General features: G+C 35.2%; 1 protein-coding gene across 12 annotated transcripts in view; it reads left to right on the plus strand.

Moving 5' to 3' along the window:
• The window catches only part of SOX6 (SRY-box transcription factor 6), a 465,066-nt gene that overhangs the window by 182,688 nt on the left and 268,226 nt on the right, over window positions 1–14,152 (plus strand). For 11 of the 12 annotated variants that reach the window (XM_087921045.1, XM_087921043.1, XM_087921047.1 and 8 more), the window contains one exon: window positions 2,395–2,632. The exons of the other annotated variant lie outside the window; for it this stretch is intronic. In XM_087921045.1, coding sequence (XP_087777171.1) covers window positions 2,399–2,632 — 234 coding nt within the window. In that variant the 5' untranslated portion in view covers window positions 2,395–2,398. The remainder of the gene's footprint in view (window positions 1–2,394; window positions 2,633–14,152) is intronic. 12 annotated transcript variants of the gene reach the window in all.

Genomic DNA, 14,152 nt, shown 5'->3' on the forward strand with positions numbered 1-14,152 from the left:
GAAAGTTGGTCTGCTACATTAAAACTACTGTTTAAATTGGAATTAACTTAATAATAATTATTTTTTACACTTGATATTTCTTTCACTGTAATATTCATGAAAGCATGTGTCAGATTTGTAAATTTAACTGTTACTCTCAGATTTCCAGGCTCCTTAATCAGTAATTATTTGTCTATAGAAACAGTACTACTGAGTTAATGATTTGCTAATTTGGAAAATGCTCATGTGGTTTCCCTTGTTAACTGATTTGCGCATTTTAAAGGAAATTGTATGAAATCAATTATTATTAAAGAGTAATTAAGGTGGAGACCTCATTCTAGAGTTGTTGAAACAGTTTTAGCAAAAATGATATATCTTAAGATTTTAGAAAATTTAGAATCTCTACAACATTTCAATTTTTACTGAAATAATTTATACTTTATTAGCATTATATTGATTCTATTCCAGTAGAAAAGGTTTAAAGGTTAAGACCAAAAATTTAAATATATACAGTGGATATATTAACAGATATTATAGAGATTTTTAATATTTCTTTTTGTTTATTTGTATTCCAAATGTTATGTCCCTTGTTTCAACTATATAATAGTAAAAAAAAATTGATACCCTGTATAACTGTGAAACACCACTCAAGTTATGCATTATTCAGTAAGATATACATAGCATTATTTCACTTTTCTGCATTAATATTCCAGGACTTTGTTATCAGAATCACAGTATAATGGCCCTACCCTCTGGATTGAGGCCAGGTTGGGAAATATTTTCCTCAGGAAAAAAAAGTTTTAATGATCAGAAATTACTGTGATGATTGAGCCATCATTTGAGGGGCAAAACTCACAAATGTTTTATTTTTCCAAAATCAGCATAAAACCAATGGCAAGAATTTTTGTAGCTGTCTTGATCAAATTTGGAAACCTGTTGGAATTGCTGTCTCTCTTCTTCCAGGAGCTGGAAACCACTGTTGGTATTCTGATGGATAGAAAGAATATTTTAAAAAGTGATTTTCAGACCCTTGAAGAAAAGTAAGCATTCAAAAAATTGGCTAGAATAGCTTACTTCAGTTGCAGCAAACATCTGTCTGACTATGTTCATTAGCTGATTCATATATTACATTTATTTTCCCTTTAGCAAGGAAATCACCATCTGAATGATGGGATCTTGTGTATGCTATTTGATGCTGACTGACAGAAGTCTCTACAATCTTTTAATCTATGCATAGATAGGAACCCTGACTTCTTTAAAATTCTGAAGATGACTGTCTATGGAAATTCTCAGTCACCCAGGTCATAGTTGTCCCAGACGAGGCAACTGGACTTGCTTTTTTTTTTCTTTGACGACATTTCACTTCTCATCCAAGAAGCTTCTTCAGCTGTGACTGGATGGTGAGGAATCGAAGAATTTATATCCCTTGCGGACAACTGGTTTATTTGCAGTCTTTTTAGAGAGTCACTGAGGCCACTTGGAGCTTTATCTGTGTCCTCAGGGCTACCTGAGTAGTGCAAAGGGATTTGGAGCCTTCTTGGAAGTGCTGAAAGGACCGTGTTGTAGACTGGAGATAGATGATGTTGTATCCCTCTCCTTCTGTTGAGAGAGGGCTGTTCAATTTCGACATAGATGGCCTCTTTGACCCCTCTTTCAAACCAGCGGACCTCTCTGTCCAAAATGTGGACTTTGCTGTCTTCAAAAGAATGGCCTTTGTCTTTTAAATAAAGATGGACTGCTGAATCTTGTCTTGAAGAGTTTGTTCTTCTGTATCTCCTAACAAACCCATCAGGACAAGATAAATCCTTCCAGTTTCCCACCATCCAGTCAGAGCTGAAGAAGCTTCTTGAATAAGAAATGAAACATCATCAGAGAAAAACCAGAAAGTCCAGTTGCCTCTTGAAAAAGCACCTTTGGGACATTATGAAAATTTACATAAGATCAATATTCTCATCTCTGAATTCTGAATTTCCTGTCTCCTTCCCTACAAAAGGAAAAGGTTCTGTGTGTGTGTGTGTGTGTGTGTGTGTGTGTGTGTGTGTGTTTGTGTGGTGCCCATGGAGGTGCAGGGTCCAGTGACCTGAAGTGGCCAGTTGGAGCCCCAAATGTTGGCAACTTTAAAGGCTTCTCCAAGAATTGTGAAGTTGTGCCAAATGGGAAACTACATAGGATAGAAAAAAGCTATTTCCATGCCAGAGTGCCTTAACCTGACTTCAACTTCTCTCAACAAATTTGCCATAAAATGTATGCTTTATTGTGATAACATTGCTTCAACAAGCACTTAATCGGTCATCTTTTCACCGTGATAAGCAGGCTACAGTTTGCATATTTCTCAGCCTCAGAATGCATTTGTTTACAATCTTATCTTTCTATTTAATAAAAAGCGTCTGTGTATTTCCTTTGCTTATTTTGTAGAAGAATGTCTTCCAAGCAGGCCACCTCTCCATTTGCATCTGATGGAGAGGGAACAACAACCCAGGACTTAGCACCACAGGAGCAGGAAGACGACAACAATGAAGAACTTGTCACTTCCCATCTGCCTCTGCACACCATATTGCACAACAAACCTCACTCTGAAGAGCTCCCAGCTCTAGTCACTACAATCCAACCAGACTCAGACTGGAACAGTGTTATCTCAACTCAGCATAGGATGGTATGTCCTGAAGGGGTGATACATTTTGAGTCATCATTTAGGGCAGCTTTCCTTATCTATAATCTTTTTTGAGATTGTACTGTGGGTTGCTTTGATTATTATACTAAATTATATTAGCTTCTATTTATAAAAGAATCTCTGCCAGGTTCATCTTTTTTTCCCCTGGAGATGGTTGATGGTTAATCTTGGGTAAGGTTAAAGAAAATAAGCCAGATTCATGAACTATTATTTTCAATTTGGAGAACATATCAATTTACAGCTTATCTAAAATGAAAGCAAGACCTTCCGGTTCCTCCTTTCGGCAGAAACAAAGTGCAATAATTTTGTCTGTACTAAACTATGGCTAAGTTATATGCTTGAATATAATGATTAAGAAAGCAGCAAGCTTAATAGTCCTTTTTCTTGGACATAAATATAGACGTTTTCCCCAATAAGACCATGATTAGTTTGGCTTAAAAAATAAATATCTTTGTTAAATATAGATGTTGCTGTTTTCTGATTTAACTTTTAGCATAATAGTTGTTGGGTTCATTGATAATGGATTGATCCCATTAATGTGATACATTTCAAAATGCAGCCACAACTATTTAGATTCTACAGTGAAATACGTGTTTATATGGTGAAGATGATTTTGACTTCTGAGGTAAAAGTTATACTGTTTGATTATTTATATGGATAACATAATTCTACAAGTATCCCTTTGAAATATGAGATAGATAAAAATATCCACTATATGCAGACATATTGTCCATTTTAAAGAAATGTTGACTTCAGTTTTTACTTTCCATATCCAGGCATTGATTTTATATATTGGTAACAGTAAGTTGTAAGTGGCAAAACTTTCTTTTATCCCCTAAATATGAAAGGCTTCTATTTTATAAGTGTATGGTCATAGCATTTCTATGGCATCAATACAGACATAAAGTAAAAGACAGTATCTTAGTAGTGTAGTGGGCAGACTGAAATTTTGCTGGAAAACTTGCCGAAAATTATAATGTCAAATAATTTTATTTATTGTGCTTTTTCAGTGAAAAAATTGTATATATTGCAATTTTAAAAAAAGGTAGCTACAAGTGTATTGCTGACAGAGATCATATGCTGGATGTGCTTTTTCAAACCCTTCTCCTTCTTTAAAATTTAGGCCTTACCCGCTCTTTCCATTCTCTCTTTTAGCTATTTCTTTTTAGAGGAATTGACTTCATTACAGAGCTGCTTACTTGAAAGGCTCCCAAATTTATGAAATTGTGTGCAATCACTTATTGGAAGTCTAGCTGAATTTAGTGGGATTTAATCCTTATTAGAGATTTAAAGATTGTTTTTTTTTTACTATGAATATAGTAAAGAAGTTACTATATTCTAGTTCATGCTTCTTGTTCTTCTTGAGAATACAGTAATGATGGGGTCGGTTTTGTTGGTTTAGTACCCCACTTACTTTCTTGCAAGTAAAGGTTTAGATGTTAGCTGAGCATCTTCAGGTAATGACCTCCAATTGCCTAGCCACCTGCCAAACATTGTATTTAAGGATGTCTCTCCTTTTCACAAGTTTGCCTGTCACCTTATCTGTATGCATTTTTTGTGCAATATCTGAACACCAAAGTTGGAACCAACATTCTGCTCTGGCTCAGTGCCTCTGAATTGATTTAGCATGTAAAATGAGGCAGCTAAATGTCTTGCTCCTTACATCATCCCTCAATGTAATCTCTCATCTGTCTGTCTGATCAGGTGTGACATCATATGGTGTCAGCTAGGCAGAGGTTACTTTCTGATGGCTTGCCATTTTCTGCCCAGTGCCTAGCTTCATCTCATGCTAGATTTGGGATGATGTAGGAGCAAAATTTGGTGCTGACTTGGATACTGAGGGGACGCAAGGACACATCATCTTTTTGAAATAAAGATTTCTGGCTTTTTGTTACTGTGCAAATTTTCCAAAAAGACACAGATGTGATGTGATTTCTGTAAAATGTATCCTTCTCCATGGTTGTGGGGCAATTCCAAAGAGGATTCCCAATTCTGATGTTCTTCCCTAAAGCACAAACTAAGTTCCCTAAGTTGGTCATACTACATAATGAGAGAAAAAAGGTGCCTCTAAATCAGAGGTGGTATTCAGCAGGTTCTGACCAGTTCTGGAGAACCGGTAGCGGAAATTTGGAGTAGTTTGGAGAACCGGCAAAGTCTGGAGATTTTACAGCATCCTTCCTCTGCCACGCACACCAAGCCACGCCTACAGAACCGGTAGTAAAAAAAAATTGAATCCCACCACTGCTCTGAATCCAGGTGTTAGGGCCATATACAGTTAATGAGATCAATCACTTATAAAGTAACTGCAAGCAAATGCTAAAGGAGACAGTACAAAGTCCATGGATGCTTTATTTTTCCTTCAAGATTTTCTGTTTCTATGGGAAAATTAAGCTTTACATCAACTTTAGCATTTTCAAGAAGCAAAAAGAGATACAAGATAGACCATTATCAGATTTTTGAATCGCCTTTGAAAGACTTACTTGAAAATCATTACTGATCTTATGGCCTTCAGTAGGCTAAGTAATTCCATATAAGCAAGGATTAACTACTGCAGATCTGATATTTAAAAGAAAATTATCTCAGTAAGTACTGCATACCTCATGGGAAAAGCATTATACCTTATAACATAGTTAGCTATTAACTATGTTTTATCATGGTGCATCTAGATCTTGGTTAAATGGCAGGTTGTTCATAGCATTCATTTGATCAAACCCTTTTGATCATTCTTGAATCTCAATTAGGACAAGAAGCTTTGTGTTCACAGTTGTGTGTTCAATGTTCTCAATTTTCCTACCAGTTCATATTTGACATACAGTATTTTGAAAAAAGAAAATTAAGCTTCCATGCTTTAGGCATTAACACTTCGATATTGTGTGTGAAATTTTGACATGGCAATGATCAGAAGATAAACATGTATATTTTGTCCGCTACTGATGTGTGATCATTGTAAGATGTGAAGTCCGTACAACTTTTCTCTGGATATGAATGTGCCATGGAAGAAAAGATTCCCGATCATCTCTTGAGAACGAAGTACTAATTCCTAAATTATAGACAGTGAAAATATTCCATCTGTGGCCTTTTCATGAGTGGTTGAAGATGTTAAATAATAAGCTTTCTCCTTATGTATTTAATAATTTTTTCCACGTCTTATATTAAGAAATAAAAGTATGGTGGCAATGGAAAAATGGTGGAAAGCATACCAAAAGCTTGTAGGGAGATGATGATGGGAAGGTATAGAGGAGGTATACTTCAGTAGTAACTGTTCCTATAGATCAATAAATATGCCCATTTATTGCTGCAGCACAGGGTGATTTTGTAACCAAATATTCAGTATACTTAACATTTAGATTATCTTGATAAAGATTTGCTTTTATATGAAATGATATGCAGGATGGATTGAAAGTGAGAAATAGTGCTGCTAGATGGAAAAATACGTCACTGTCTACATTTCTTCCATATATTTTAAATCATTTTTAGAAGTACATTTTAAAATTTGTATATATTTCATATTCATTATGTTTTATATATGTGTGTTGTCTGTGTATCTGTGTAGATGCTGTAATACATCATTTATTTTGTTGTACTTTTTTGTATTTTTAACCATAATGTTATAGATGTAAATATCTTGATATTTCTTGTAAATATCCTGGTATATGGTTTTTGGTATATACTGTAGATTTAGAAAATTTCAGAATTCATATACTGATTTGTAAAGTGAAAATATGGTGGATTTATATCAAAGGGCAAAGTTTATTTTTGTTTCTAATCCCTAATTCTTAAATGGGAACTGAATTACTGAGTAGTTTTTTGGAGTGTAGAATTTATTTTATTTATTAATTATATTTCTATAGCCATTCAAATCTATGATGGACCCTCCAAAAGCTACTTATGACCTGGTTTCAAAGTTCTGACTTGTCTCTCCCATGACCATGTGAACAGTTTGGACACTTGGCAACTGGCCTGCATTTATGGTTGTTTGTAGTGTCCCATGCTCATTTGTCAGTGATCTACAACTTCTTTTGCCAGAAAAAAGGCAGAAGGCATAGTCTTCTATGAATTCGTAGAAATCACCACTAGTTTGTAAAAATTACTATCCACATGAATAATATTTTCACACCAAGTATAATAATGGAGATATTTATTAATTTATCTTCTTCTGCCATGAAATTAACAGCTCAGGTAATATCTAAACCACTCTACATAGATTTTAATTTTTAATGTTTAAAGCATATATAGCATCATTTACAGGTAAGAAATAATTATCAAATGTCAGTTCCTAAACAGATGAGGTTATTAATATTAAGAACAACATGAGTTCTGGTCACAGCAAGGACAAGTCACAAATTGTTGAACATCTCCATTCCCAGATGATCTTGCCAAGGTTCCGTAGTTTCCAGGAACTGAGTTGTTGGACAGTTTGTGGGTTGTCCTTACTGAAATTGTTGCAGAGCGTTAGAGATGCTGCACTGCTAACATGAGTAAATCATTCATGTGAATAGTTACATATTGGGGCCAATTAATGATTTATCGGTTGATGCCACCTAATTCAGCTATGCAAGATTTAATAACAAGAAGGGATATGAAAAATGCCCTAATTTCCAGCATTCTGAATAGGACCACTCATCTGACTGTCAGTATAAGATCACAGCAACATAATATATTAAAGAGCCTATATATTTAATTTATATGTATCATTACATTAATTGTACAAATGAAAATTATCTTTAAACTTTTAGGAATTGCTTTTTTACTGAGTATGTGTGTCTGGAAACTAAAATATTTTGCTTTAACGTCCCCTCCAGTATTCCCAACTATTACTTATATGATGAATTTAACAAATGGGAGGTGCATTTAGAAATTATTTTTGCACTTACTCTTCATTTAATAAATGTCTGTGGAGATTCTTCATTTGATAGATTCAGGAAAAGGTAACAATTTCTATGTTCGACTAGCTTTAGCTTGAATAATCACCATTCTTGTAGTCTTAGCAATTGGAGAAGGTGAATCTTCATTACACCTTACAAGTGATAAGTTTTGATGCTTCCATTCCTGAAAAAAGTTAGAGCAAAAAATCTTCAAAGGTATATTTTAAGGTATTAGTAGATTTACAAATTAGGTCCCTTGTTTTCGTGTACATGAGAACAATGTAAATAATTAAAGAACCATGGCTGAGTGGTTAGAATGCAGTATTGTAGGCTGACTCTGCTCACTGCCAGGAGTTCGATTCTCAAGATTGACTCAGCCTTCCAGCCTTCCAAGTTCAATAAAACGAGGATCCAGATTGTTGGGGGCAATGTACTAACTCTGTAAACCAGGGGTCGCCAACCTTTTGGACTTCAGGGACCACCAAACTCATAATTTTAAATCCCAGGGACCACTAACTGGTTCTGTGGGCATGGCCTAATTTGTGGGTGTGGCTTGGTGGGCATGGCTTGTATGTAAATATTATAAATATTTATATAAATATTGAATTTTTATAAAAAAGAGCAACTTTTACCCAAAATCAGGCAAAGCAGGCAGGCAGATTGAGTTGCTCACAGAATCGTTCAGTGATCTATCTATCTGCCATTGGCTAGCTCAGTCTTTCAAAATTGCTTGCCATGAGTCTGCACTGAATAATAGAACCTGTGCTTAAAAGCAGAGCCAAAGATCTAAAGACTAGCTAGAAAGCAAGAAATCCAACCATTTCCTGCTTCCTAGCTAATCTAAATCTGGCACAGCAGAACAGCTGATGGCCGGAAAAAGGTAAAATATCAATTTAGCAGGCAAGTTTGCCGGGTAAGGAGTGAGTAGGCGGAGAGGGTTCCGTGGGTCATGTGGGTGGCGGAGCTTTGTGTTTCTGCACAGCCTGGATTAATTGTTTTGTGTGTGTGTGCTCTGGGGGTGAGATTACTCTGCGGCCCACCAAAATTTTCTCACGGCCCACCAGTGGTTGGCTACTGCTGCTGTAAACCATTTAGAGATGGCTGTAAAGCATTAATTGCTATTGCTAATGCTAAGACAGGAAAATAAGTGTTTAGAACTGGAATTAAAGAATTTGAAGCATTTGTTTCAGAAAGGTTAGTTTGAAAAGCAAGAACAATAATAGAATATAATAGTAGCATATGCGCATGATTCTGTTTGGATCTAGACTTGGTGATCTGGAAAAGATTTTTTAATCTCAGATTCAGAGTCTCCCTTTTCAGTTCAGAGCCTATATTCAAATCTGTCTTCCTTTGATTGCTAGTGAAAAATCAACAAATGGCTGGTTTTTGTAAGTATTACAAATAGATGAAGAATAATTATACACTGTGACATAATGATTTCTCTAGAGTCATATGAAGTAAAGATAAATAACTAAAAGCTTTTTGTTTGTGTGAAGTTTTTAATTATATTCAGAACCCATTGTTCCCTTGTTTCACATTTGAGTACCAAATAGGTTGGTAGTAGACCATGCTGATTGCTACTGGGCAATCAACTTGGATAAAATCTGGCTTTAAAAAGCATTTTTAAAACATTTATGAATGCACTAAATTATAAATTATTATAGAAAACAATGGGCCTGGCTTTATTCACTGAAAAATAAGTTTTTTTAAATAAGAATCTGGTATCAGAACCACTTTTTCTTAGTTAGATAAGGCTTCTAAAAGATATCCTGAGGAATTGAACCAGCAAATGAACAGGGCAAAAAACAGCCACCATTCCTTTCTAGCATCTTTCTAAGTCAGAAAATAAACAAGCCAGGAATGCAACTTCATTTTTTTTTATTCCTATGACTTTATACCTTATGATTTTTTTTTCTTAAAGTTCATATTTTTTAAACATACAATTACATATTTTTGTTGCTGTTGGCAAAATAAATCATGTTCCCTTTGCTTAGTGTTTTTCTTATACACAGAGTAGCTGCCGGTTCCTTTTAACTGCAGGAATAAAATTATAACATGGCAGTAAATACAAGGGGGTTCAAAGAATGCATACCTACTAAATCTCCAGAAAGATTACTTATGCTTAGCTTCAGCAGAGTAATATGCACAAGAGTAATATGCACAATCATATCCAAACTCAGCAAATTAACTAACAACCAAACATTGTACTGGTGATCTTTGCATTTGCACCAATTGCATGCTAATCACAATATGCCCCCGTACACATTTGTTTTATTTGCCGACAAAATAAGCACAAATACATTGCGCATTGTCTACCCCCTTGAAGTCTAATTTCCTCCTAGCAAAGAAATAAAACAAAACTAAACAAAAGAGAGATTACTCACAAGCAGGCTGCAAAGCTTGCATTGGTGAATAGCTGTCTTCGGCTGCGTGCTTAAGTGCTGCTTTCCTCTCAGTTCTCTACATGTTCTTCTCCTTCTCACCACCACCCTTCCCACCCGGTTAACTGAGGTCTGGACTGTTCGTGCTGTCGGAAAAAAAGTTTGAAAAAAGGCCAGCCAATTACATACCAACAAACAGCAATACAAAGGATTCTTGGAATAATCTAAAGTTCTGCTGCTTTGTTCTAAGTGTTTTGTTTATAGTCTGGGACCTTTGAAACATGATTTCAGCTCAGAATATTTTCAGACCAAACCTTTTGCGCATCCTTATTTTTAAATTCTGGTTTGGAAAAAAAAGGAAATATTCAAGTTGGATCAGAGTGCTAATGCTTTATATGAATTATTGTAGATACCTCAGCAAAAACAGTATAATTTTATGAGGATAGATTAAAAAAAAAACACCAGGGAGTAACAATAAAAAGAAATGGTTATAAAGGTCCTTATTTCTTTCTCAGGAGGCACTAAAAATAGATACTGGACGAAAGCAAATAATGGCAGACAAAATACAGGTAGTCCTTGAGTTATGACTGCAATTCAATTCAAAATTTCTGTTGTTGAGACATTGTTAAGTGAGTTTTGCCCCATTTTACGACATTTCTTGCTTCAGTTGTTAACTGAATTTCTGCAGTGGATAAGTTAATAACCTAGATGTTAGGTGAATCTGGCTTCCCCATTGACTTGGCTTGTCAGAAGATTGCAAAAGGGGATCGCATGACTTGGGACACAGCAACAGTCATAAATATGAACCAGATGCCAAGCATCTAAATTTTGATCACATGATCAATGGGGATGCTGCAAAGGTTGTAAGTGTGGAAAATGGTCATAAGTCACTTTTTTCAGTGCCTTTGTAGCTTTGAATGGTCACTAAAGGAACTCTTGTAAGTTGAGGACCACCTGCAATTCTTGGGTGTCCAACTTTTTCTATCATATATTCTTCCTATATCCTTTAAAATATTTCTTGCATTGAGTAGTGACTTAATTCTGTAAAATATTGCATCAATATCACCTTCTTAAAACAAAGTGACCTAGCAATCTGATGAAATCCTGTATGTGTTTAGAACTTGTCATTCACAGTAGGATAGTTGCTTCTTTCCCCCTGTTTCCTCTATCCCTGAAACTTTACTTATATGGAATCTGAAGAGAAATGTATTATTTTGAACAAGATATTGATTAGGTTAGGGGGTCTGCATAACAAGCTGGGGAAGGTTGAAGGGCCCTTTTAGACCATATAAATAGAGTCATATTTAATTTAATAAATTTCCTTTCAGTTGTCTGTTAAACTCGACATTATAGAATTTGGTCAATCTACTTACTCCTTAGTTCCTTTTCTTGCTGGATTATTCATCAGTTTTGATGAGACTACTCCTGTTTGTCTAATAAATTATCGAGGTATCAACAGATTGATTTTAAAAACTTTTAATGTAGAAATATTGTTGAGATTGATTTGTACAATTTGTGTACCATGGGGCAAAATTAATTTATCATCGGATGAAACAGGATACAATCCTCCTATTTTGTGTTTCCTAACAGCCACATAAACAAGGAAATGGATAAGCATTTGAGAACATTAGACTTGGTTGATTTAAAAGTGACCATCATAATTATTCTCATAAATTCTTTGCATGGTAGATCATTTTCTACCTGTAGTCATTACTGTACTTACATTTAGTAAATCTATCTGGATCTTCTATTAGATTGTGACTGTGTTCACACATTGTACCAAGCCGTATTTGGTTTTGACATGATGTATCATGTAATCACAGCCATTGTGATACATAAACTATGTTTGATACCTGAATCCTTATGAATCCAATTAATGTTGCTTGAGATAACCATGGCTTAGTGGAATGTGTGAAGCAGGTCAATGTTGGCCTTTTTTGAAGCGGTTATGACATTTAAAATTAACAACACAAATGTATATTTGATTAACTCATGTGTACATAAGTTGGCTTAGAAGTTAAAGTGTATTTCTAAACTTGTGCTTAAAAATATATGTCTGTTGTCAATAACTGCTAAATTTATTGCCTTTTGGTGATGCATGTTAACCAACATATAAAAACTTAAAGTATAATTCAGTGAGAGGGTTAATAACTGTTATTCTATATATGTATGTATATTTGTATACAATTGGTTTGGGTTTAATTTTTTTCATTTGTTTTTTTCTATAAAAATAAAATATATATCCTGCCTCTTCAAGTTATATTGATTAAGTAATAATTTCTATAAGAGTAGAATAAAATACAGTATGAAATGATAAGATGTAAGGAGTACTTCTTATCTATTTAAGAGGAGTGCATAATAGAGACTTTTTCTGTTCTTCTTTAATAGAGAAGCAGCTACATATGCTCAGTATAATAAACAACATTTCCAAATGGATTCATGTGTCAATAAACTACTGTTCTCAACAGTAAAAATCCATGATGTAATGCTCACATACAATAACTATATAAAATAATATAATATAATATAATAATATAATCTTATTTGCATGTGAATGCATGAACTGAATCCAACTTCTTTTGCTTCAGAGTTTACATGGTTTCTGCAGTAAGGCTGCAATACTGCACCAACCTATCTGGAATTGTTCCTTATAGGACCAATGCAACATTATCTTCTGTAGTGCAATGCTGAGTTCAGCCCTATTACAATCTATTCAGTTCAAGAATCACATCCATAGCTATGTATGGATCGCACTATAAAACCAATATACGTTTATTCCAGGTTATCCTAATGCCTACAGACTTCCAAATGTTGCTTTCATTAAATTTATATGATACCAACTCCTACTTTAATATGCTAACTTGGCAATGATATCCCTCTTTGAATCAGAATGCCAAGAAAAAGATGGCATATGGGGAAGGGAAGAGAGGATAAATGACTAGCCAATATAGCATGGGGATATGGGGAAAAATGGTTCTCAAAGATTCTTAAAAAGCAGAGGTTTTTGAAATAGAAATATGCCAGTAGTGTCTTCTTGTCAGGTGAATACTAGGACATGTCCAGGAATGGATGTGCAGTATAATTGTCATGTGCTAAGATTAACAAAGGTAATGCGCTTTGTATCTCCTTTCCAAAGAAATGATTTGACAACTATATAATGTATTATCAGGGGTGGTATTCTACTGGTTTGGCCCGATTTGGCCGAACTGGTAGGTCCAAGAATCATCTGTGAGCGAACCGGTTCACTCCAATGATCAGGTGTTGGGCCCCACCCACCCTGGCTCTATTCTGACCTTTATTTCCTGATTTTGAAGCTCAACTGCTTCCCGCAGCATAGCAGATTGCCACACGTCTGGTGTTTTTCACACAGGGAGAGTGCAGGATTGCAGGAGAAGGTAAGTAGCAAACCCTCTGCGCATATGCAAAGCGCGCCCACCAAGCCACACCTACAGAACCGGTGGTAAAAAAATATGAACCCCACCACTGTGCATTATCATATGTGTATTATCATGTGTATTATCATACATTACGTGCCTATGACGTACGAAGTTGGACTGTCTAGAACAGATTCAGAATGTGTACCCCCAAATTTTCATTTGAAATCAGGTCTTGGGGAAAAAAAATCAGGACTTAGCCTTGAGGAAGTCTGGAACACGGGGATTTGTTTCTTTTTAAAACTTAATCATTGATTATGGGCCTTCAGCTTTATCTGGGCTACAACAGCATGCTTTTGGGAGCTTCTATGGATATCGGGCTTTGGAAACAGTCTTTCATTCAATTGCAGTATTTTTTTTCCCAGCGTGTTTTGAAAGTAGCAGCATTTATATGCTGTAAATTGTTTGGTTTCTTTCCTACTTTGGTTGAGAAGGAATCAGGTATGCATGCTGATTAACACACTCCAGTCATTAACATATGATTATGTGGGCTGCATATTGAGCACCTGCCAAAGGATGTAATCCAGTACTTTGCTACATCTGTGCAAGACTTTATACATTTTCTTTTGTACTTTGACAGCTTAGAGAGGAAAAATGGGCTTTGTGTCTGTTTCAAAGAATAAAGCTGGGTATGTAGAGTGCTTTTGTTGAGTTAGGAAAATAAGCCATGGACATCAGTTAGTGAGGTTTATTAAAAAGAAAAATGTTTCATAGCCTTGAAACATGACTCGTTCAGCAATTTGTATCACTAACATAAACACACAGGATACAACATTTCTCCGTGTTTATAAGCATTATCTTTTCCCAGATTTGGTAAAGGGA

The sequence above is a fragment of the Pseudonaja textilis genome, chromosome 1 (genome assembly GCF_049901715.1).
Source record: "Pseudonaja textilis isolate UNSWEBS1 chromosome 1, rPseTex1.2, whole genome shotgun sequence".
Taxonomy (NCBI): domain Eukaryota; kingdom Metazoa; phylum Chordata; class Lepidosauria; order Squamata; family Elapidae; genus Pseudonaja; species Pseudonaja textilis.